This window comes from Idiotropiscis lumnitzeri, chromosome 12 (assembly GCF_059441095.1).
Source record: "Idiotropiscis lumnitzeri isolate Australia: NSW breed Sydney's pygmy pipehorse chromosome 12, RoL_Ilum_1.0, whole genome shotgun sequence".
In the NCBI taxonomy this organism is placed as follows: Eukaryota; Metazoa; Chordata; class Actinopteri; order Syngnathiformes; family Syngnathidae; genus Idiotropiscis; species Idiotropiscis lumnitzeri.
Genome location: NC_142402.1, coordinates 13,166,443 through 13,188,580, shown reverse-complemented (window position 1 = coordinate 13,188,580; position 22,138 = coordinate 13,166,443). Strand labels below are relative to the sequence as shown.

The 22,138-nt window shown below is 41.5% G+C and overlaps 1 protein-coding gene across 1 annotated transcript in view; it reads left to right on the top strand.

Moving 5' to 3' along the window:
• LOC148326000 (uncharacterized) overlaps positions 1-22,138 on the top strand; it is a 30,751-nt gene that overhangs the window by 2,914 nt on the left and 5,699 nt on the right. Inside the window, exons 2-3 of the mRNA XM_088310267.1 lie at positions 5,308-5,395; positions 16,085-16,844. Coding sequence (XP_088166393.1) covers positions 5,308-5,395; positions 16,085-16,120 — 124 coding nt within the window. The 3' untranslated portion in view covers positions 16,121-16,844. The remainder of the gene's footprint in view (positions 1-5,307; positions 5,396-16,084; positions 16,845-22,138) is intronic.

Sequence of the window (22,138 nt, the reverse complement as noted above, 5' to 3'; positions counted from 1 at the left end):
GGGCCTGTTTCGTAAATTTAATAGGCCTCGAGACGGCAATATTACCTCTTCCACTTCCTCCTCCTCCCTTCTTGCAGCCTTTATCATAATATGCATGCACATATTGCTTATCGTAACATACACGAATGTGAATATTCGAGGGAAGACAGGCGAAGCCTTGCATGAGCATCCAGGTTTAGACAAAGAGGCGTTTGTGTAAATAATTGTATAAAGATACTGAAATTGGCTTTATAGTGTTTTTTAACGTGTGTTTTCTTGTCCTGTACGATTGTACCCCTCCATTGAAATGTTCTGCATCTTTTCTTTTTTTTTATGAATTCAGCTATGGCCAAATAATAACTTAAATCCTATAACACAATTAACAAACCGGAGCATGCATGCTATAGCTTGAGCCACTGGCCACGTCCAGAATGTTAATTAGCAAAGTGTAGATTGTTCAATGAGGCTCGGTGCAGCCATGTGCTCGTTTGAGGAGCATTGATGGAGAAGGAGGAGGAAGAGGAGGAGGTGGAGGTGGAGGAGGACCCGCCGCCAGCGCTGCGGTGCAGAGTTCAGGGGGGGAGACATTGTTGTGAGCCTGGGAAAGTGTAGCAGGGCTGACGCCAGACTCTGGTGTGCGGCGTGGGGGTGCGGGATGCGGGACCAGACCGGATTGTCATGGAAATGTCTCTCCAGTACGTTGTTGAACTTGATTTTGACTTCTTTTTTCTCCCCCAACACCCCCACCCCTTTCAGTCGAGACGGGTGGTGGTGGTTCCATTTTCCTTGTCACACGTTTGTGGGAAAATCCATCAAGCGCAATTTAGTGTGTGAATTGCATCCATCTTTTTTTCATTAGTGTTGTTAAATTGTGCGTAATTATCAAAATATTCTCGTCGTACATGCGCATTCTTTAGAGTATTTTCCAGAATGTGTATGTCAAAATGCAATTTTATAATTTACACAGCGTGCAGCAAGGGCCCTGCCTGCAGCCGATTGGATCTTCTTATAAATGATGTAGAGTGGAATCCGAAAGATTCAAGATGCACGAGGACTGGGCCGCTGCACGTGCACCCGACACCCACCCGAGTCATATAACAGATTGCCCACGCACCATAATCAGATATGTAACTGCTATCTGGTGCAAGGTTCGTTTGGAAACCTGCTAGAATAGGCGGAGGTATAGCTTCCCTTCTGCTTTTTTTTTATTGGTTTATCTGCACATCACGCACGCACATGAACGTATGCAGTATACGAACACGCACACGCACGCACGCACGCATGATTGGAGCTTGAGCAGATATTGCAAGTTGCGAGTAGCGTGTGTGTGAGTGTGTGTGCGTGTGTGCGTGAGTGTGTGAGCGCACGCGCGCGTGATTGTTATCTTGTGCGTCATCTCATCTCGTCATGCAGCCCTGATATCAGTCACATCTTAATATCACACTCGATAAGGCTATCCACGCATGCATACAGCAAGCGTGTGTGCGTGTGTGGGTGTACGTGCGTGTGTGCGTGTGGGTGTGCGTGTGTACAGGCGCTTGCATGGGTTTCATTTCGGTCTAATACCACAAGAACCTCAAAATGCACCTGCTCGATGCCATTCCGAACAGCAGTTTTGCCTCTGCCTCTATCTTTATTTTTTTCCAAGAGTTGCCTGTTTTACATTAGTTTAAAATTGTTCATGAATGGATCCGATATCATTGGAAGGATATTTAGTTATGAAATTATATGAACAATCAGGCAAAATACATTTAATGGGATTACAATGAATCTTCAAGCCATTTGAGAATTTTCATAATTAATGAACAAAAAAAATCACCCAAAATGTCCAAATTGGACAAAGAAAGAGTGTGTAAACTAAAAAAACGTAAACAAAATCAAACAAAAAAAAAAATAGAAATAGACTTTAGGCTGCCAAAATAGGTCAAAATAACAAGTGAGAGAATGTAGGTCAACTGATTTTGAATTGTATCTTCACAATAGAGCAGAAATGTTGCTGTTGTATTCATCAATTTTGAAGTATAATATTCATCTAAGAGCTGACTGAATTTCTGTTTATTTTCAAGAGGCATTTTTTTTCATTTCAGAAAATGAAGCAACCTTGAAATCTAAGTGCACAACAATTAAAATCAAATTCCGATTTATTTGAGTAAAAGCTGCTAAATAAATTATTGCATGTGCCATTTCGCTACTGAGCAACATTTTTCAAAACGTGCTTCAAAGTAAAAAAAATAAATAAATAAAAAAACAAGCTAACAAACAAGGACAACACTGAAAATCACTCAGGACAATTGACACCATTTACATTGGAAATTGGGTGCGAATTAAACACCGTTGTTCATTTTCGAGTCGGCTATAATGTTTTCAGATTCCCGCCTCTCTCTCTCTCTCGGTCCCCCCCCCCTCTCTCGCTCCCTCCTTCCTCAGTGTGAGGCGGAGTTACCGTGTGTGCGCTCACCATGTGCACTTCTTGCACTTGTCAGTCGCACTCTGCAAGAAGCTGCAGACCACTTGGAGTTGCCTTACTCTGACTACATACTTTTCTTTTGCGGCGCAAAATTTGCACCATTTTGCGGGTTGATTTGACTTGCAGGAAACGCGGACTTGAGCTTTTATTTTTCTTCTTTTTTTGGGGGACGTACCGATTCAGTGAGGAGAAGGAGCAAGAGTAGTCATGTTGGAGTGCAAGTAAGTATTTTTAGACACTTTACTTGCATCAAAGGGGTTCGAGAGAGGGAGTGTTATTTCACAGCGAAATATTTCCTCTCGTGTTCATATGATAATAAATACTTTGAATCTTGACTCTTATTCCACAACGACGATCTTGGCATGGTGGAATACGATTAAAGAAACAGGGAAACAATTCTCCACTTAGTCACTATTTTGTCCAATATAAGCAGAGCTGCATGATGATACACTTCGCCCGTGCATGCGCGCGCGTCCACGCGCTCTCATCTCCGATTTGGGAGGTGCGGTGCGCGGCCCCTTTAAGAGAGACGCCAGGCTTAGTTTGTATCTTTGGTTATCTAGCTGTATGAGTTTTAATTTCATAAAGCTAGAGAACCGAAAGTACCAACTGACGCCGACCCACGACGCGTATCTGGACCGGAGGACTCGCTCAAACGCAGCATCCGGTCAAGTGGACGCTGGATGCTCAGGGGATGCTCAAGCCGCCGCAGAGGAAAATGAGGATGGTGATTGTATACGTTCCTGAAATGAAGACTGAGTGCTTCACTCGCTAATTGTTCGGTCCAAGTGCATCCGAGATGACACGTGGATGGCACATCCCTTTAAGACGCAACTCAATTCATTAACCACCTCGCCTTTAAGACACGGAGGCTTTTACGCGCATGTCGGAGACTTGGAACTTGTCAGCACGTGAACGAGTGTTTAATGAGTAATAATATCAGGAGAGGGAAGGCGCTGAAGGTGTTAAAAGGCTCCGCGTGATTGGTCAGTTTGGGGGACACGTGATGTCGGCAGCGCAGCAGCCTCCATCTTTGCTTATGCCAGGATGCTTTGCAACCTTTTGACTCGGTTGCAGTTACACCGTCATCCTTAAATAGAAAATATGACGTCATCTTTTACTTACCTGACCTATAGGATTTAGTTTTTAGGTGTCTGAATAAATCAATCCTTTGGTCAGCCCTTGTCCATCCATTTCCTACACAATTTATTCTGGAAAACTGGAGTCTATCGCAGTTGACTTTTGTCCAAATGGCGGGTCCATCTTAGACTGGTCACCAGTTAATCACTGGGCCATGATTCGAGCTGTTCCTTGCTACTCCCAGTTGAAGTTTAATCATTAAAACAATAGAATGACATGTTCTGTAATTAATGAAAGCACACAATTTAAGAAAGTTAGCTTAATACTAACACAACACAGAGGGACAAACCAAAGTAGCACCAAAGTTGTGGTAGTTTTGACCCTTTAAGCGCTGGATAGATGAACATAAACAGTGCAGCAACACTTGTAGACAGACAATATACCAATAGTCAGAGATATATATTCTTTATCCTCTCTGAAAAATTACTATTCTTGCAGCCGCCTGAGTCACTCAGTCACTTGTAAAACTATTCTTCGAGTATTTCTGTTTATTCATATCAATGGTGGGTAACTGATGGATCACACTCTGAGTTGCCCCTTGTTTCATTAAAGAAATAATGATAATAATAAAAACATTTGTAAACTTTTTGAAAATATTTCTTTTACATACAGCAAATACCAAGCATTTCTTTAAAAAAAAAAACTAAATGTGGGGGGGGGGATTAAAAATACGAAATAAAATCTGCGAATATGCAAATCTGCATTTCCCGAATCGCACATATGCAAGGGTCAACTTCATTTTTAAATTTTTATGAAAGACAGCTGTTTGCATCGGGAAAAAAAAGAAAAAAAATGTTTTGTTGTTAGCTTCAACCCCTTTTATGTTAGGTTAGCATAGTGGATCTGTTGAACATGGATTAAAAATGTATCATCAAAAATCTATTGAGAGCACAGATTTTGCACTTAGGCGCCTATTTTATTCCATATTTAAAATGGCATTGTTGTCACACATCTGTTTAGGAAGTGGTGGTCCTGTGATGACAAATTAGTACAACATCAAATACCGACTTCTGTCTACTCTCCATATGTTTGCTCAATGGGTGGTGTGTTTTATTGACGTCTGGGGTTGTCATTAAGTAGCATGCAATGTATATCTCAATGCCACGAAAAGTCCGTTTTTATTATTCGGTTTGTTCCCACTGGGTATAGCGCTTCATATGTCAATACGCGACACATTGCTCATCATGCAAACTCAATCTTGTTTTTGAACCGTATTCAATGGAGTGGATTATTTTTTGCCAGCACAGAACAAAATAGGACAACGCATGGCGTTTGATCTATTCTGGGAGTGGAATCATCAAGCCTGGGAGATGGCTGAATATCCCTGAAGTCCCAGCATGCTCTATTTAGAGCATGACTGACAATATTTGATGTGCACTGTTAGACAAGATCTTGGCCCAAGTGTGACTGGCTGTGTGCAAGAGTGTGATTGTTTTATATGGAACGCGCCGCATCTTGTACTATTCTCTGTTTCTGTAGCTTAGCAACTGATGAAGCTGCCTAGATGCTGCAAAGAGTCAATTTCATCCTTATTACTTCATGTGTGTTGTATCAATCAAGCATGATATACGATACATGGAGCAGACAATGCGACGTACAGGATCATACATGGAGGAAATGAATGAAAGTCTCGATCATTTTAGTCCACATTTTCCTCAAGTGTCTTTTTTGGGGAGCTTCCTATAGGGTGCTAACCATGTCTTTTTGTTTTTCTTTCAAAGGAGAATGCCAAAGACATCGTCCCTAAAGTTGGCTTTAGAAGCCAGCAGGCCAGCAGCAGTGATGAGAAGCTCGTCCGTCAGCCTGCAGGTACACGTGTGCTTCGGCTGTCATTTAGAGCCTCGCTTTTATAGTTTGCACCTGGAGGTCAAATGGGAAAATGCTCCAGGCTTCTTCACAGGATTAGGTGTGTGTGTGTGGGTGTGTGTTTGCACTCTTATTTGTGGGGTTCTTGAGCCACTGATACTGTAGTTGCGTGTCTGTATTTTAGAGTGGTACCTTGATTTTACCTTGCTTAGGGTCCAGTCATGCTCCGTAATCCACAGATAGCAATACCAAAAAACTCACGCTTAGTTGTCATTGAGGCAAAAATATTGAAACGACCGCAGGGACAGGCAAACGTGCTTGGGTGGAACTAAGAAGACGGTCGGCAAGCCCCGAAAAAGGGCTGTACTGCAATTTGGCGATGAGTGAGAGATCAGAAGAGCCTTAAATAGGTGGGTAGCTGACTGGCAAAGGTGGGCGTGGTTTGGGAATTGAGAGTTAAGTGGAAAAACACCGGGGGAGCGTTTTGGTGACTAATGGCGCCAAACTGTGGCGCACAAATACAAACACTGGCATTGCAAGGCGCTGCTGTTTCATGCTCAGATGCCCGCATTGGATGAACCAGACAACCCAACTACAGCTTCTGATGTCACACATCCAACACGAATACTACAATATTTACTAGAGCTGAACGATTAAAACTAACAAAAATAAAATATTCACATTTTTTTTCCTCAAAATTGTTTTTTTATATGAGATTAACTCTTTAAAAGTCCTCTTCCCGTGTATTTTTTTTTTTTTTAAATAGAAGGAAGTTAAACTATTTAAAAAGTCAGATTTACTATGCAAATGTTTTGGACAATTTGACTTGCAGTCTTTTAAGACAAAATATAAATGGATAAATAAAATGTAAAATTACAGAACATAAATACTGACAGCTACATTTGAATAAAAACTTGCATGCAAGCAGACGCTTGAAATACAACCTGGTGGCTCTCTCCAAATGTCGGCTTATTTGCACACATGGACAGGCAGTTATCATCTGGCTTATGTAACTGGCACCTAACCAACCCACCAGACATCTTGCTTTGCCTGACAGCAAAGTGATAATCCAATATCAGAGAGAGATGAACCCAGCACGACTATAAAAGAATATCATCTTCTCATCACATATACTGCATTTTATAAGTGCAAAGGCGTATTCTAACGGGGCTCAATGGAACAGTCACCGCCCCCCCCCCCAGAATCATAATGGGACCTTCTATTTGAAGTAAGCCTGCATGGTGACTAATGAAGCCACTTTTTTCTTGCCTTGGTGGAGGTCTCCTCTCTCGTGACTGACTTCTCGTTTTATACGCTCATTATGGCATTGTTAAGACAGCAAAGAAAATGTTTATGGTGTTAGACTTGCACAGTCATGTACAGTGCGTAAACAATGACGGGAGCAATAAAAATTTGTTTCTGCTTTCAAGTATTAACATTTTTTTTTTTTTACACTCCTCCTCGCACACTCACACACACCTCTTTCATTCTCATGCAGTCAGCGTTTTATCCCTTTAACCACGATGATCCTATTTGTCAGGTAGCGAGTGTGGTAGGTGGCGGGGAGGTGGCCGTGTAATCTTTGCTGCGGTTCCTTTATCCCGTTAGGCGAGCACGGGAGTCGGGCTCAAGCCGACGTTTTGGACCTGCTCATGTGGAAAGAGCATTTGGGTGGCTCTGTCCTTTTCGTCCTTAATGCCTCGACGCGACAACCACCTCTTGTCTCCTTGTTATTGTCAGCTACGCTTGCACAAAGGTGTGCGGCCGATGCATAATTCAGCCACGGCGAAGCATTTAACCCACACGTCAGCGTTCCGTAAATTTGGACAAATTATTTGTGGTCTTCAAAACACCGCTTACACTTTACTTGACGTAAATCCTGCAGAAGACAACATTCCATCTCCCCACTTACACTCTTCTCTTCACCCCCAGCATTAAGAATTAAACACAAAGTACACATTATCACCAAGGTCAAATCTTCATGGTTCCACAACCTTGGCGCTCAATAGAAAGCTCAGTTATTCAAATTTCGTATGGAGTTCTTTGAGTTGCCCCGATTTTCCCAAGCTTGCGATTAGCATATGCAAGGAACGGGCCCGCTCTGCTGTTTTCTAAAGTGGATGTAAATTATAACCTCCGTATTATACAGGCTGATGGCAGATAAATCTCTGCAGTAATGCACTGCTGCAGAGAGTGGGGGTGGGGGTGTCAGCGTGCGTATGTATGAGTGGGTGAGGTACTGTACAATAGCCGGTGGCAGATGGAATACACACCGGCGAAGCGCTTGCTCAACTTTTCTTTTGCAGCAAAGCAGAAATATCTCAAATTCTCCTTAAAGTGTGCACACAGCGCTCTAGACAAATATTAACACAAGGAGATTACTAAACTGAAATTTGCACTTGTTCGCTCCAAAAAGGCCTTCACGGGCAAAGTGGAGATCTTTTTGGAATCTCTATGCAAACAAGGGCTTGAATAATAAGATGTATTTATGAAGTACTGGGGAAGGGGTCGAGGGGGGTGGGGGGTTTTGAAAGCCACTAGGCCGCAGCGTGAATAGGATTGAAGGGGAGGCGGGAGGGGGGGGTTTGGAGGGTCTAGTCGGACAAGGGTAAGGGGGTCCAAGGGGGGGGGGGGCCCAGCAGTCGAGGCCTCAGCCGAGGCAGCTGTGAAAAGGGGTCCCGTCTTTTTCCCACGCCCAGCAAGACGCGCAAACACTGCCGCAACTCGCTAGGGTCAAGTCCCATCACTGATATATACACTCATGCACACACGCAGGGGAGCGTGTGTGTGCGTGTGTGTACAAGTTGTGCAAATTAACAAGCTGGCCGCTGTGACATAGGGACACCTGCCATTCCCCCCACAATGCTTTGCACTCGCTTTTTTTTTTTTTCAGCAAAGGCCTGACGAGACAACAATTAGGTCATAACTTCAACTTGAACTTAAAATTTGTCTGTGGACTCAACAAAGCCTCCAGAAAACAATGCCTTGCATGACTAAAAAAAAATAAAAAATAGTGAGCAGCAAGTTCCATTTGTGTCGCTTGAAAATGTTGATTCATATCATTATTGAAAATTACAACAAATTGTTAAAATCTTTTTTTCATCATTTTTTAAATTAGCTCTGAAAAAAAAACACCCTTTTTAGAAACGTTTTTGAGACGACATGCTTGAAAATCGTCTGTTGTGTCTATACCGAAGGGTTGAATTTATTCTCTTTGATCTGTCTTTCTTTTTTTTATGTTGATGTGTTCACATTAAAGCAAGAAGTCAATCAAACCTGTTTTCAGTCTACACGGGTTTTGAAACAATTGGCAACAAACAAATGCTGTCGTCGCGTTTCACAATGTCATCTGTCATTTAAATTGAGTTTTTTTTTTGTATGTAAGAAGCTGGTCGTTTTTTGGCACTCCAACACAAGAAATCGCATCCGCCGCGATTCATTCTTGAAGCTGACCACATAAAAAAAACACTTTTTCTCCGAATCTGCTGTGTCATCCTCATTCCTCCATGTTGCTCCTGTCCCCGAGATCTCAATCAATAATCTCCAAGATCCCAACTCCTGTTTTCACCTCTTTTTTTATTGTCATCAAGTAACCAGCCTGTTTTGACCAAGTAAAAAGTAGAAACATCTACAAATAAAAACATCTGTTTTTAAATGAAGGGAGTAAAATAAAGGAGAAAAATAAAAACTCAAGAAAAGCACATATACTAGAAAATTTTTCTTAAGTAGTGTGTCAACTACCAAAATTGTAAGTCAAATTTTAAGTGTTGGGAAAATATACATAAGAAGCGGAAGATGGTTTTCTGAAGATGTGACAAATGCTTTGCAGATTGCCATGACCTTCTGTCTTTCTTTGAGGGAGGAGCTGAAAGACATTTTAAACATAGGACAACACTCATCATTTCCTTGCTGTGCTCCTCTAAAAACAATTAGCCTGCACAAAAGCAACGAAGGTCAAAATCATCACGCAGGTATTAAGCAGCCTCACATTTAGGGAGGATTTGCTCTTTCCATTATTGCCCGCATGTTTAAAAGCTTCTCGAGGAGCTTTTTAGAAATGTCGGCAGCTGCTCTTTTGGCGCCGAGAGTCTGTTCCGCCCATTCCTAACCCTGCGTGGCACACCAATCACCGTGTAGCTACACTCATGAAGAAGCTAACGCTACACAGAGGCGAGTCACCGTATTTAGTTCTCGCTGTTTTTCATTCCACACCAGCTCTCTCTTCTTCTTCTTTTGTCACCTTATTCTCCCGCCTTTTCCCATCCATCCTCCTCGTTATCATTTTCCCTCCTATTCAGATGACTTTCAAATCGAGAGGGGGAGCCTCCTAATTAGCTCTGTAAAGACGCTTTGTGGACGTCATGTGCATTGAGAGCGGATGCGTGACAGCTATAGTGTTAGCACACAGCCGCTGTGTATGGAGCCTTAATGAGGTTTGTTCGCCGAGTGTGTGTCCTGCTGTTTAGGACCACCTTTGAAGCGGTGCACATGAAGAGAGTGAGAAGTGTTGGAGCGGGCCGGAACGCAGACGAGAAGAGGAGCTTCACAGCTTTGAGGATTGTTTGGGTATAGTTTTGGAGAGGAAATATTCACCTTGTCATTCAAGAAACAGTTTAGGACATACTACAAAATAACTATGCTATAACTATAACTAAAATAGCTAGCTGGCTAGCTAGCTAGCCGGCTCAGCTAGCTTTCTCGCACTTGAAAGACACGCTAGTTTACCTCCATTGTGGCAAACACATTTTATTGACTGATGTTTTTCGCAGTTATAAATTGTAAATAATATCTAGTGTTTTCTAATTCATGCGGATTATTTAAAACAGTTTGGTTCTCAGATTAGCGTCCGTGGCAATGTTTGGGTTTTTGAGTAATAAACCAAGAGAAGTTGCATTTTGGGGGAACGTCCCACCCTGGAATGGATGCCAGCCATCTCTGTTCACATTATGGACAATTCAGTCTTATATTAAGACAACATTTTGGGGAATTTTGGAAGAAGCCAGAGTATAGAGAAACATGTGGGGGATGCTGTAAGGAACTCAAAACTGGGGTGGAGTTTCAAACCCCCAAAATTTTATGTAAATGTAAAAAATTTTTTTCCACAACTCAATATTAATGGTAGATCCGCACATGCTCTGTTATTTTTTAAAATCACTAACTAGTCTCAAGTGTTGAAAAAGGTTTGAGAGCAAATCTCTGAACTCTCTCACACAATCTGTATTTTTATTTTATTTATTTATTTCAGTTTTTTTACAAAAACGAGTGAAAATTGCTGGGTTAGAAAGATTTGAGAAAACCTGCTTTGTTGAAACTCGATAGCTGTAATGCTTCGGTGCAGAAGGAATCCCGGCGGCCATGAACGGAATTAATTTCCTCCTATTCCACTAGCTAGTCAGCTCATAGTTTTTTGTTTTTGTTTTAAATTGCATCACACAAGGTCTATGGCTCTTAAACCTTTGGAATAGAGTTTGGGATGATGACTTGACCTCTTAGCTTTGGCGAACTAATAAACTTTTTCCTCTTATCAATGGGTTTGGCCAGAGCACAACACATTTATGGGCATGGCTGGTGGTGGCAACATGTTCTTAACAGCATAAAAAAAATTTGTAAATTTTTTGCAAATTAAATTAGCGATTAAACGTGATTTTGACGAGGTAACACATTGCTGTTGGCGCACAACCGTATGTGATAGCAAATATCACGTATAAGACAAACTTTAACAATTGGGTGTTTGGTAGATAGATGCTAGCAATATTTAGATTTTCTCTGCCAAGTCAGATAATTTTTCCTACATTACGTAGAAATTAAAAATGCTCGGTTGTTTTCCAAACCCTCAAGCTGGGTTAGCTGAGGATTTTGAGTTGATTGGTTTATTTTTACTCAAGTTTGGGTTAATATTTCTTCATTGGATTTGGACGTTCTGAACAGGTGAAGCTGGCTGCTGCATTGGATACTATTTTGCCGCTCGTTTAAGTTGAAGTCAATTTAACAACCATCTTGGACGATCTCGGCAACAGGCTGGGCGGCTCAGTGTGTGGCATCGCTGACTTTGAACACGGGGATCGAGGTTGAAATCCCGGTCAAGGCAAAATCTATCATCCAGTTGGGTCGCGACTCGCTAGGCACGACGGTTTACGCGATATGTTGACTCCCAACCACTGCTGGTCTCACACCTGAATAAAAATAGGTGGCTAGCATCAAGAAGCGCAAATAAAACTTGTGTCAAACATATCACGCGAGTTGTTCGCTGTGGTGACCCCTGACAGGGCAAATTGTTGCTTCTTCCTCTTGGATTATTATTTTTTTAAACCACTGCTATTTTGATAACATGGTAACCAATTTGTCTTTGTCTTTTTAACTCATCAATATTTAGTAGTTTAGACACATTATTAGATCAAAAGGTTGGGTCAAATTCTCAACCCAATGTGTTGGGTATAAATAACCAAGTTGGTTCCTTTTCGACCCAGCACTGGGTTAGCTAGTTCACCCAATTTGGGTTATTTCAAACTCACTGTTATATATTTTGAAAATAGATTGCTTTCCTTTCTTCTTTTTTTTAAATCCCAATTTTGATAGTGTTACTACTCCGCCCCATATGTTGATTCATCCAAGAAATCTTAAAACATCCGCTGATCACCAACAGTGAGAGGAAGAAAAGATTTTGACAAAAAAGGCAAGGCGACGATTTGGGCGACGATTTGCTGTGGCTGCGCACAGATGAGAGTCGGAGGTGCAGTTCAGATGGAACGGGGGAGAAGGAAATGGATGGAAGTTGCAGGGATGGCTTGCAAGCGCGAGAGACAACCTGCCCGCTGCGCTCGCATGCTGCCGCCAAGGTGGTTAAGTGTCACTCAGGATGCAGGCGGACAAGCAAAGACAGACATCATTTGTTACTTCTCCGAGCGGACCCCGACACAGACACACACACACACACACACACACACCCACAAACAACCTCCTCTTGTTCCTCTTTTCACTCCATTTCCTGGATATTCTCTTCTGCCAGCGCACGTTTATAAACCTCCTAATCTATTTCCTCCGTCTGACAGTCTTTTTCCCACACTGATGAAATCGTTTTTTTCTCCTCTCATTTTGCAGTGGTTTGTCGCTCGTTCCTTCCGTTCACTAGTAAAATTGTAGTCTTTTACATCAGCATGGAGGCTTTTTGCTAACTACACGGCTGCAGGAATAGCTTCTTTTATACTTTTTTTAAAGAGATAAACCGCCTCTATTTACCAGCTTTTCTTTGCCAGGAGAGTTTTGCTGTCTCGAATATGAAATAAATATGTGCATTAACAGAGGGTTGTTAAAATTGGCAGAATCAGTTCTAATCGGACACACACACACACACACACACACAAAAATCTTACCACTACGGAGAAGCATTTGCTTGTTAAATATTCTTCTGAGGTGCTTTTCATGATGTTTTAAAAAGTCAGCGGTGGATGTGATTCCTGTAAAGACGGAGCACTTAAGGAGCTGATGAAGTTCCATGTGTGGTTTCAAGCACTTCAAATTGACGATCTGCGCATGTCATTCTTATTTTAGTGCAGTGGTGTCTTGACTTAAGAGCAGGGGTGTCCAAATCCAATTCCCTAGGGGAACTTTGATCATCAGATGTGTTGGTGGAGGGAAACATCTAAAACATGCAGGATAGTGGCCCACGAGGACCGGATTTGGACAACCCTGCTTTAGAGTTTCATTTGGTCCGTGACCGTGCTCCTAACTTTTACTGCATCTTTTCTCATCTCCATTGAAATTAATGGAAATATTATTAATCGAGTCCAGCACCACATTGTGCTCTGTGTGGTGCGTGTGTTTTGGCCACCAGGGGCAGTATAATTTGACATAGAGACAATTGAAGTAGTTTAACAAGTGACTGAGTCAGTTGCAGATTTTTTGGTAGACGATGAAGAATAAATCCGCGTGATATGTGTTGCTATAATGTTGGTGTTCAAATTCCAATTATTTAAAAGGTTATACCACAGCTACATCGATGCCCTTTGTTAGCCCGTCTATGGCATTTCAGCATTAAAATAGCTGATTTTACCAAGACAAAGTTATGTTGTTTTTTTAAATCTATACTATTTGTCAGTTCGCACGTGTGGGTGCTATCTTAACAAAATATTGACCAATCTAAAGTGTTTTTTTTTTTTAAATGGCTTGCTCTATTTAATGATACATTGCTAATGGATGGGCAAACTTGCCATTTTGGTGTTTCCTGAAAAGTGATAATTTTGGCGATACAATCCTTCTGAGTTTCTCAGATGCACCCACTACATACAGAATGACAACATTGTTTAATCTGTCACTGGTTCGTTTCTTGTCCGCCTTGCTCTTGCCCATTCTGAGACGAAAAGTACTTTTCACAAACAAACAGCTGTGGTAACCACGGGTTTTGAATGCCTCCCTCAGGTGCCGGTGATCTTTCTCTTTGGCCTGTGGGATGGTTGGAATATTGCCAGCTGGTTTGTGGGTGATGTCAGTCAAAATGTAAATATTGGTCACTACACTCAAACGTAAAATCTCTGCCTTGGCTAAATATAATTTGGAAAAAGTGGTTTAGAAGCCAGGTACGAGTTGAATTTGAGTTTTTATTATTGGAGCATGATCTTTTTTTGTTACGGTAGCATACACTGTGGTTACTGCTAACTATGCATTTATTTTGTGGTAAAGGCAGAATTGGTCATAGTTGTCATGTTAAATTTTATAAGATTTTGCAGGCATAGCCAATGAAGTGGCCAGTAACGGGCTATTCTGCAGTCAGTGCGTGAAGGTTGAAGCTTACAACTTATTCAAATTCAACATTACAATGTAGTAGAATGCAATTTTCAAATAATCAGTGGGGATTCTGATTCATTTCAATATTTAAAAAAAATAAATTTTCATTTATTTATTTAGTGGACCTATGACAAAAATAATCTGATAATAAATTGCAATATTGACATGGGAAAAGAAAATTCACAATTTGATTCTTTTTCAAAATTGACTACATTAATACGTGCAAAAATGTAAGTTGTGCATTAAACGGTTCCAATGTAACGGTAGAAAACTAGACGCAATTTATGGACGCATGTAATTATTCAAGGCCATCGTGCAATTGTGTTCATGGACACATCTCTGTTTTGTTTGTCAAGTCCAAAGCCACGGGTCACGGCACCACCAATCCCCAACGCCACTCCCCCACACACTGACCCCCCCTCCCAAACTTGATAATGTGTCTCCATTCTTCCTTGCTAGCTGGAGGAGGGCTGCCCTGAACCAACATTGTCCCTTGCTCCACTCCATTTCTTGTATGTGTGTGTTGGAGTGGGGGGGGGGCTATTGTGTGTGTGAAGGAATGGCGAGTTAACACCCATGCGTGGACCTGCTCAATGGGGGCATTGTATTCGAATCGTCACCCAACGTCACTTTCTAGGCCAAAGCCAGAAAGAGGCGACTCTGGTTGCCCCCCCTCACTTTTAATTTTGAAAGCAGGCACATAACAGCCAACTCAAATCAGCAAACACACTATCGGGAACGTATAGTAGTGTATGTAATGGAATAATGATGACTTTGTCTCAATTTGCTAACAGGTGTACTCACACTGATTTTTTTTTTTTTTTTGTTGAATTTGCTCAATTTTATTTCGTCAAGTAGTAGCACAAAACAACCAGCGGCACTCATACAAAGCGCGTGATTGTTTCCTGGCCGTGAGATCGACCAATGAGAGCCCGAGTAGATTTATCCGATAATTTGATTGGCTGCGCATCATCCCCGCGTCGACTCTCGTATCTGACAGTTTCATCCACATTAATAAACAAACGGCGCTTTTGAAAAACGTTCTGTACCAAAGCGTTATTCAAATGTGTCGTTCAGTTCGTCACAGACGAGCCGGCTTAGTGCGCTCAGCTACCCGACAAGCAAGAAAATGTCGGTAAATAAAATGTTAACGCCTTCGTTAAAGTTAACTACATTCATTATCCAAAGTTTAGCCATGTTTACTTCCGGCGGAAGTCACAGGAAGTAATCATGATTTAACTTTCGCTTCGTACAATAACATCAACAAGGACCTTTGACAAAAAATGTATCGCGGGATTCTAGTTCAGGTAAGCCAATTTTAGGATAAAAATGAAAACTTTAACGTAGTTTATTAGGCAACATTCCAGTTTCCGTCGTAATTGGCCGTGGCACGATTACGACCAATCGTTTGCATGTAGATCACGTTTTTCTAATAGCCTGCTGCTTGGTAATAGCTCTGCATTTTGCATTCTTAAAATGTGCTGTGTAATAAACATTTAGAAGGTTGGGAAATATCTATATATATATATATACACACACACACACACACACATATGTGTGCGTTTTTAAGTCTTTTTAGTAATATAATGTGCTGCTAAACAGAAAATGGCTCAACCCATTACAGTATTGCATTGTTTCTGCAACAAGTTGTATTTGATTCCATTCTTGCTATTCAATTGTAAACGTCTCCACTATGAACAGAGTGTGTTTCAAAGAGCACACAGAGCTCATTTTTATTTGTTTGCGTGCAGCGGTGAGCGCCTAGGGGCAGGTTACAAAAGAGCAAGTTGGCGTTTTCTTCCCACATATTTCTAATCAAAGTGTTACTGTTTGCATTTGCATTTGCATTGAACCGAGGGATGCTGAATGCCAAAGGTGAGATTTTGTAAAACACTCCTTCTTTTTTTCCAGATGGAAACACGGGTGGGTGGTTGCAAGGCTGGATGAATGCGTGTTGATGACTGAACTCCAAGACCCCAATGCAGCTCATCATCATTGCCATGGGCTCTTCCTTCGCTCCTTCTGTGGCCCGCACCTCCAACCAGGGGTCCAGCTCAGCCCATGAAGCCTGAGCGGAACGCTAGTGAGTGGGCAGGGAAGGATGGAGAAGGGCCCTGAAGGCTAAAAGCACCTCTGCGGGAGAAATCAATACGAAGCATGCTTGCCTCCAAGTCGGGTTTCCTCTGCTTCTCTGTGGCCTCGGGGGCCGATGGGCCTACAAAGGACGGGCCCTGTGCGGCCCCTCTCAGCTGGACTGGACCCCGTCTTCACTTGGCTGTGTGTGGTTTTGCTGAGGGTGATCCCCCACACCCCCCTTCACCGATTCAAATGATTCCAATACAGAAGCACTGCCAGGAGGGATATTTCTTCTTCTTCTTCATCTTTTTTCCCTTGCAAAATACTGACATATTCCCCACCTTCTTTCAAAACCAGTGTGGGACTTTTGACTTCTTTCCATCCCCAGCTGTCTATTTCCGCCAACATTTCACAAAAAGACTGATATTTATTTTTTTCCCCTCCACTCTTGGTTTGCTATCACTATTGTGAGCTGTACGAATGTGTGTGCAAACCAGAGATTTTTTATTTATTTTTTTTTACTACATGATGTGAAATGGACTGAACAGTAAACAGGACGACTGCAGCGATGGTACACCTTCCTCTCATTCCAGTGGTAAGTTCTTTTTTGCATCTCACTCTGAACAACATTGCAATACATTACAACCCAAGTTGTCCTCCAGGGTTCGGTTCTAGGCCTCCCTCCTGTTCTCAATGCCGATGCTAATTGATAGGAATCCAGTGAGTCTGATTCCATTATTGACACTTTTTATCCGATTCTTTATCAATTGGGTGAGAGATGCAATAATTCGAATGGCAACTTTATTCTCAAAGAACGTCAAGAGACCAAAATTCTTAATGCAGTTTTTGAGTACTGGTATGTTACAAGATATCGGGGTGCCTTGGTTCCACTCCTGTTAATCCTTAGAAAAGGAAATATTTGGGTTTTTGAGACCAATTGCTTAACAGGATTTCAAACATTGAGACTGAGGGCAACCTTCATCATTCCTGCCAGGATCTCACCTCTCTTTTAATGCGCCATCCATAGTTTTTTTTTTCACTGGATACATTTCCCAATATATGGCGTTGGTTGCTAGCATTTGGAATAGTGACAATATAACTTGCGTTCAGCCTGAACCAAAACTAATTCAGTCATAAAACAAGTCATTGTTCTGGATAAAAGAAAATATTTGTCGTGGTTTTGCAAATACCCTCCACGTGATCATAGAAAGCCACTTTTTCCAAACCGCCACCGACAGACCGAGTCCGGAGAGCCTAACCAGAGTCACATCCGTCATGACGGCCGATTATCAGCAATTAAAAATGTTCCCCCCTCCTCACCCTTCCATCATTCTCTCCTTGGTGTGAGCTGAGAATGAGGCACTTGAAGCGATCAAAACCAGGAGCTGAGCTTCAAAACAAAACATGTTCTTTTTTTTTTTTTGTCTTTTCAAGGAATCGATAAGTGGAATTAACAGGCAAGTGTATAAATACTTCCTAGGAATTCACAAAAATAACCAGTTTTCAATTCCCATCTCTAATTCTCTCTCTTGGTCGTATGACCCGCCATTATGGGCTTAAGTACCACTGCCTGCCGATGACATTCCGCTCCACATTTCCGCCAAAACCATCACTCCTGCCTCATGAGATCCACTCAGAACTTCACTGTTTCCACTAACGGAGACGTTGCTTCCACTTCCTCTCACAGGCACACCCCCAAACAAAACATTGTCCACCATTCTCCTTTTCAGCTGATTAAACACTCACCCATAACATTTTCTCTTCTCTCAAAAATTACGATACTCAATACACGCATCCAAATGAAATGTTAGCTGATGAGAGACACTCACATCATAACTTAGGAGTGTGTGCCACCAAGGAGCACACCGCAGAGGTCCAATCACAAACGGCTGTCTTCGTCATCGCTGTATCGCCGCATAGGGATTTTTGTGTGTGTGTGTGTGTGTGTGTGTTTTCTTTTTTTTCCATCCAGATGGGCACATTTTCAGACAAAATGGCCGCCAGATTTTCCTCTGCCAAAGATGGCGGGCGCGTCTCGGCGCTCTGCCATCTGTGCGTCGCTTTACTCGTTGTCGGATGCAAATGGGAGGCTAATTGCATTTGCATAACCCTCCAAATTGTTACTCGTCTGTGCCAATAATTAGGATGAATGCGCGGCGACAACAGGGAGGAGGCGGTTTTTTTTGTGTTTTTTCTTTTTTTTTAAAGTGTAATCACGGCAGTTAGTGTTTGTTTGTTGTTTTTGTAGCTTTTCGGTTAATGTGAGATTAAAGCGGCGGTTCTCGTGTGCCATATGGTGTGCATGTCTGCATGCAAATTGACTCTCGAAAAGATTAGGCTTTTTCTTTTTAAAGCAGACAGTTCTCTGTCATGTCCATCGGCACACACGCACACGCGTACACACACAGCTCTGCAAGATGAAACAATTTAAAGGAAAAATAAGAGCACTTCAACATTATCAATTTTAGGCCCATTGTGTTCTAAGTGCCACTATCAAGACCAATATTAAAATTCAGTAGTGTAGAAACGGGTCATCAAATATGAGACAAAGGTTTTATTCCGAAAAGCCACTGTTACATAATCACAGTTTGAAAATTAACATTGTTCTTGATATATAATTAGATTTAATTCAAATGTATTGCACAGAAGTCAAGTAAAAAAATTGTACCTCAATAATTGTTTGACAATAAAGTGTTTGCAAAGATCAGATACAAATGTGCAGTATTTTACCTTAAAGTTAAAAATACAACTGAATTGTAGTGAACAAAATGTTCTCTGTCAGATTAAAAAAACCAAAACATTAAAGCCATTGTAACAAACAAAGTTTCAACATTTAATTCAGTGATTCTTCACGTACCACTTGAGGCAGGGCCAACTTTATTTTTACTCCGAGCACAGTGGCCTCTCACCTGAAATTTTAGGAATGTTGCTAGAAAATGTAGGCGCCCACAGTCTGACTCGACTTCCATAGTAAATACTCACATCGATTCATTTTCTCTTTTTCGGTGATATGTATTATTATATTACAGATGGGCTGTGTGGCGTAAAAGTTTGTCATCAACACAACATGTTAAATCTGAATAATATTAAAAAAAGACAATACAAATATTTGAAAGCAAACAGTTTGAAAGCTTGAATGAAAATGCTGTGTACGTCAAAGTTAAATACAACTGAACTGCAATTCAAAATATACTGTACTGGATTTATTTTTATTTTTTTTAAGTCTAGTTGGATTGATTAAGTTCAGTCATCAGCTCCCACCATTATAGTTAATAATATTGCTGACGTTGGTTGAAATCCTTATATCTCCAAAATCATCCCTTTTTTGGAGACTCCAAAACAGCATGTTTGCTTAACCATTAACTTTGCATTATCAAAGAGAACAAGCCATTTCCAACACTTAAGATTGGTGAATAATTTGCAAAAAATAAATAAATGAAAAATTTAAAAAAACATCAACACATGCAGACCGACCATTAGTACAGATTTGTGAAAACATGAAATTTACCACTTTGCGACTTAGGAGGTTTCGGCTTGACGCCAGCAAAATATTCTGTTTCTTTGCATCGCTATGAAGATTTGTTGTCATGGCATTTTCTGGTGTAAACTGATCACTTTGTAGCGAGCTGGTAATTTTTCCCAGAGCCGCGTAAAGAACGGGCAAAAAAAAACAAAGAAAGCAAAGCGTTAAGCAAATAAAGGTAGCTCAGTCGAGCACACACTCTAATTAAGCGGGGCTTCAACAAACTCCAGGCAGACACCCCACGAAAGTCTCATTTTCATGCACATGGCTGTCTGGTTACCATGGCAGTGAACACATCGCGAGGTGGCTGATTTTGCGGGGGGTTTGGGGGTGCCTGAAAACGTATAGATAAGGCGCTTTCGGGGAGAAATTTTAGCTTGGAAGCATCACGGGAAGTGAAATTACAGGCTAGAAAGCGGCAACGACTGATATAATGTCGACACTGGATTGGAAGATTCGTATTTCCAGCTCATTAATTCACACGACGGGGGTCGCCCCTATTTGCATTCGCCCATCGAGGCAGCTGCTGTGCGGTACAGTTTTGAGGCAAAATGGCGGTCACGCGAATCACATGTCTGGTGGCAGGAGAGAGCGAGAGGAGGGGAGGGGGGTGGCGGTTCGCATTTTGGGGTGTCTGGTTGGAGAGAGCGTAGACTGGTGCGGGGGAGCGAAAGATGGAGCGGAGGGGGGGTGCTTAGTGGAGAGGGTATTATTTGAGAAGAAGGGGGGGCGTCTGGTGTTAGTAGACCATTAATGAGAGGCTGGGTGATGGCGGGGGGGGGGGGTCGTTTGTCTGCGTTTGTGAACATGCGTCTGCATCTCGCTCATTTGCATAAAGCGGCAAAGGGCGGCCATATGCTGCAAGGCACCAGAGATTTTTTTTTTTTCCTCTCCACGCAAGAGAGTAGGAAGATGCTCAAATGCCACATGTCTGAAAATAACACTCCTCTTAGGTTCTGGCTGGCCGCATCACTTGGGATTCGTCCAATGAGCTGGTGCTTCCGACCAATCGTAAACGATCAGGAAGAGGAAGGGAAAGGCCGTCACGAGTTTACCCTTCATGTGCACCTAAATGGAGAATAAACAGCACGGTCGAGGAAAAGGATTGTGGGTAGAAGGTGGAGTTAATCAGACAACAAATAGGAACACTATGGCAGTTTTCCGAATCATGCACTCATTCCCTGTTCTCCTTGAACATGATACATTTATATAATTGATTGTAAAGTTCCCTGAAATACAAATCAAAAGAATCTAGATTTGCAGGAATGCCCGCTTAAATAACCGTTTTTATTTACCTGCATTTTGAAAAATGTCAATTGGGCATTATCTGTACTCACTAAACATTCCGACAGCACTGACAATAGGTAGACTCATTATAAAATTCGTCAAATGAGTTATTTAGAGGATGTATATTATAATTTCATGATCATATTGAACATTTGGCACATGGCCCTAAAATTGCTTTCCATCCTGTCATAAAGCGCTCCATTTTATTTCATGAAGTGTTTGCATGAAATAATATCATGTGGATCCAGTTTTTTTTTTTTAATGCATTTACTTAAAAATTCTAAATCCAGACGATTTAGTTTTGTGTAGCCACTTGACATAAAATTGAGTAAAATCAGCGCACCAATTTTCTTTCAATGCGGGGTGACTTCCCCTTTAAGAATGATGCCGTCACGACCAGCGTTTGTCTTTTGTCGATGATGTATGAAACAGTGACTGGTTGCAGAGTAAATATGTACATTTATGTTTTGTAATTTTCATCACGTGTGTAATTATCAAGCCTAAGATGTCCTCTCAGTCAGAGTCAAATATTAATTTCTACAATAACCTTTCAGATATTCAAAATATATTTTCTAAACAGTACAGTCAGTTTGCTAAGTGAATCGTGTCACTACGTGAAGGTCCAGCATGTGCTCGTGAAGCGATAACATGAACTCAAAATGTCAGCACGCTTAAATATTTTGCCGTTTGGCGTAAGAGCGTAACAATCAATTCAATACGATGAATGTGAAGTTGGAAAAAAAAAGTGATACTGACTCCCGTTTTAGATTTGACATCAAATACAAAATAAGTCAGAAGAAAAATAAAAACTACATGCAGAAATGCTTGTCTAAACAAATGTTTTAATTGTACAAGTTATATTCTTGAATTAAAAGTGACTTTGTATTTTCACAACGTAAAGCGCTTTGTGAGTCCTGTCTGCGAATTGCCTTATAAATAAAGTTGACATACTTCTACGATATATTCATTGTTGGGCGCAGTCAATACGGCGGGATGTCAAGTGTCAGACGGCGAAACACAAAGAGACACAAGGCAAATCTCCATAATGTCTCGGCTAAAAACTGCCGAGCTGAGGCTGT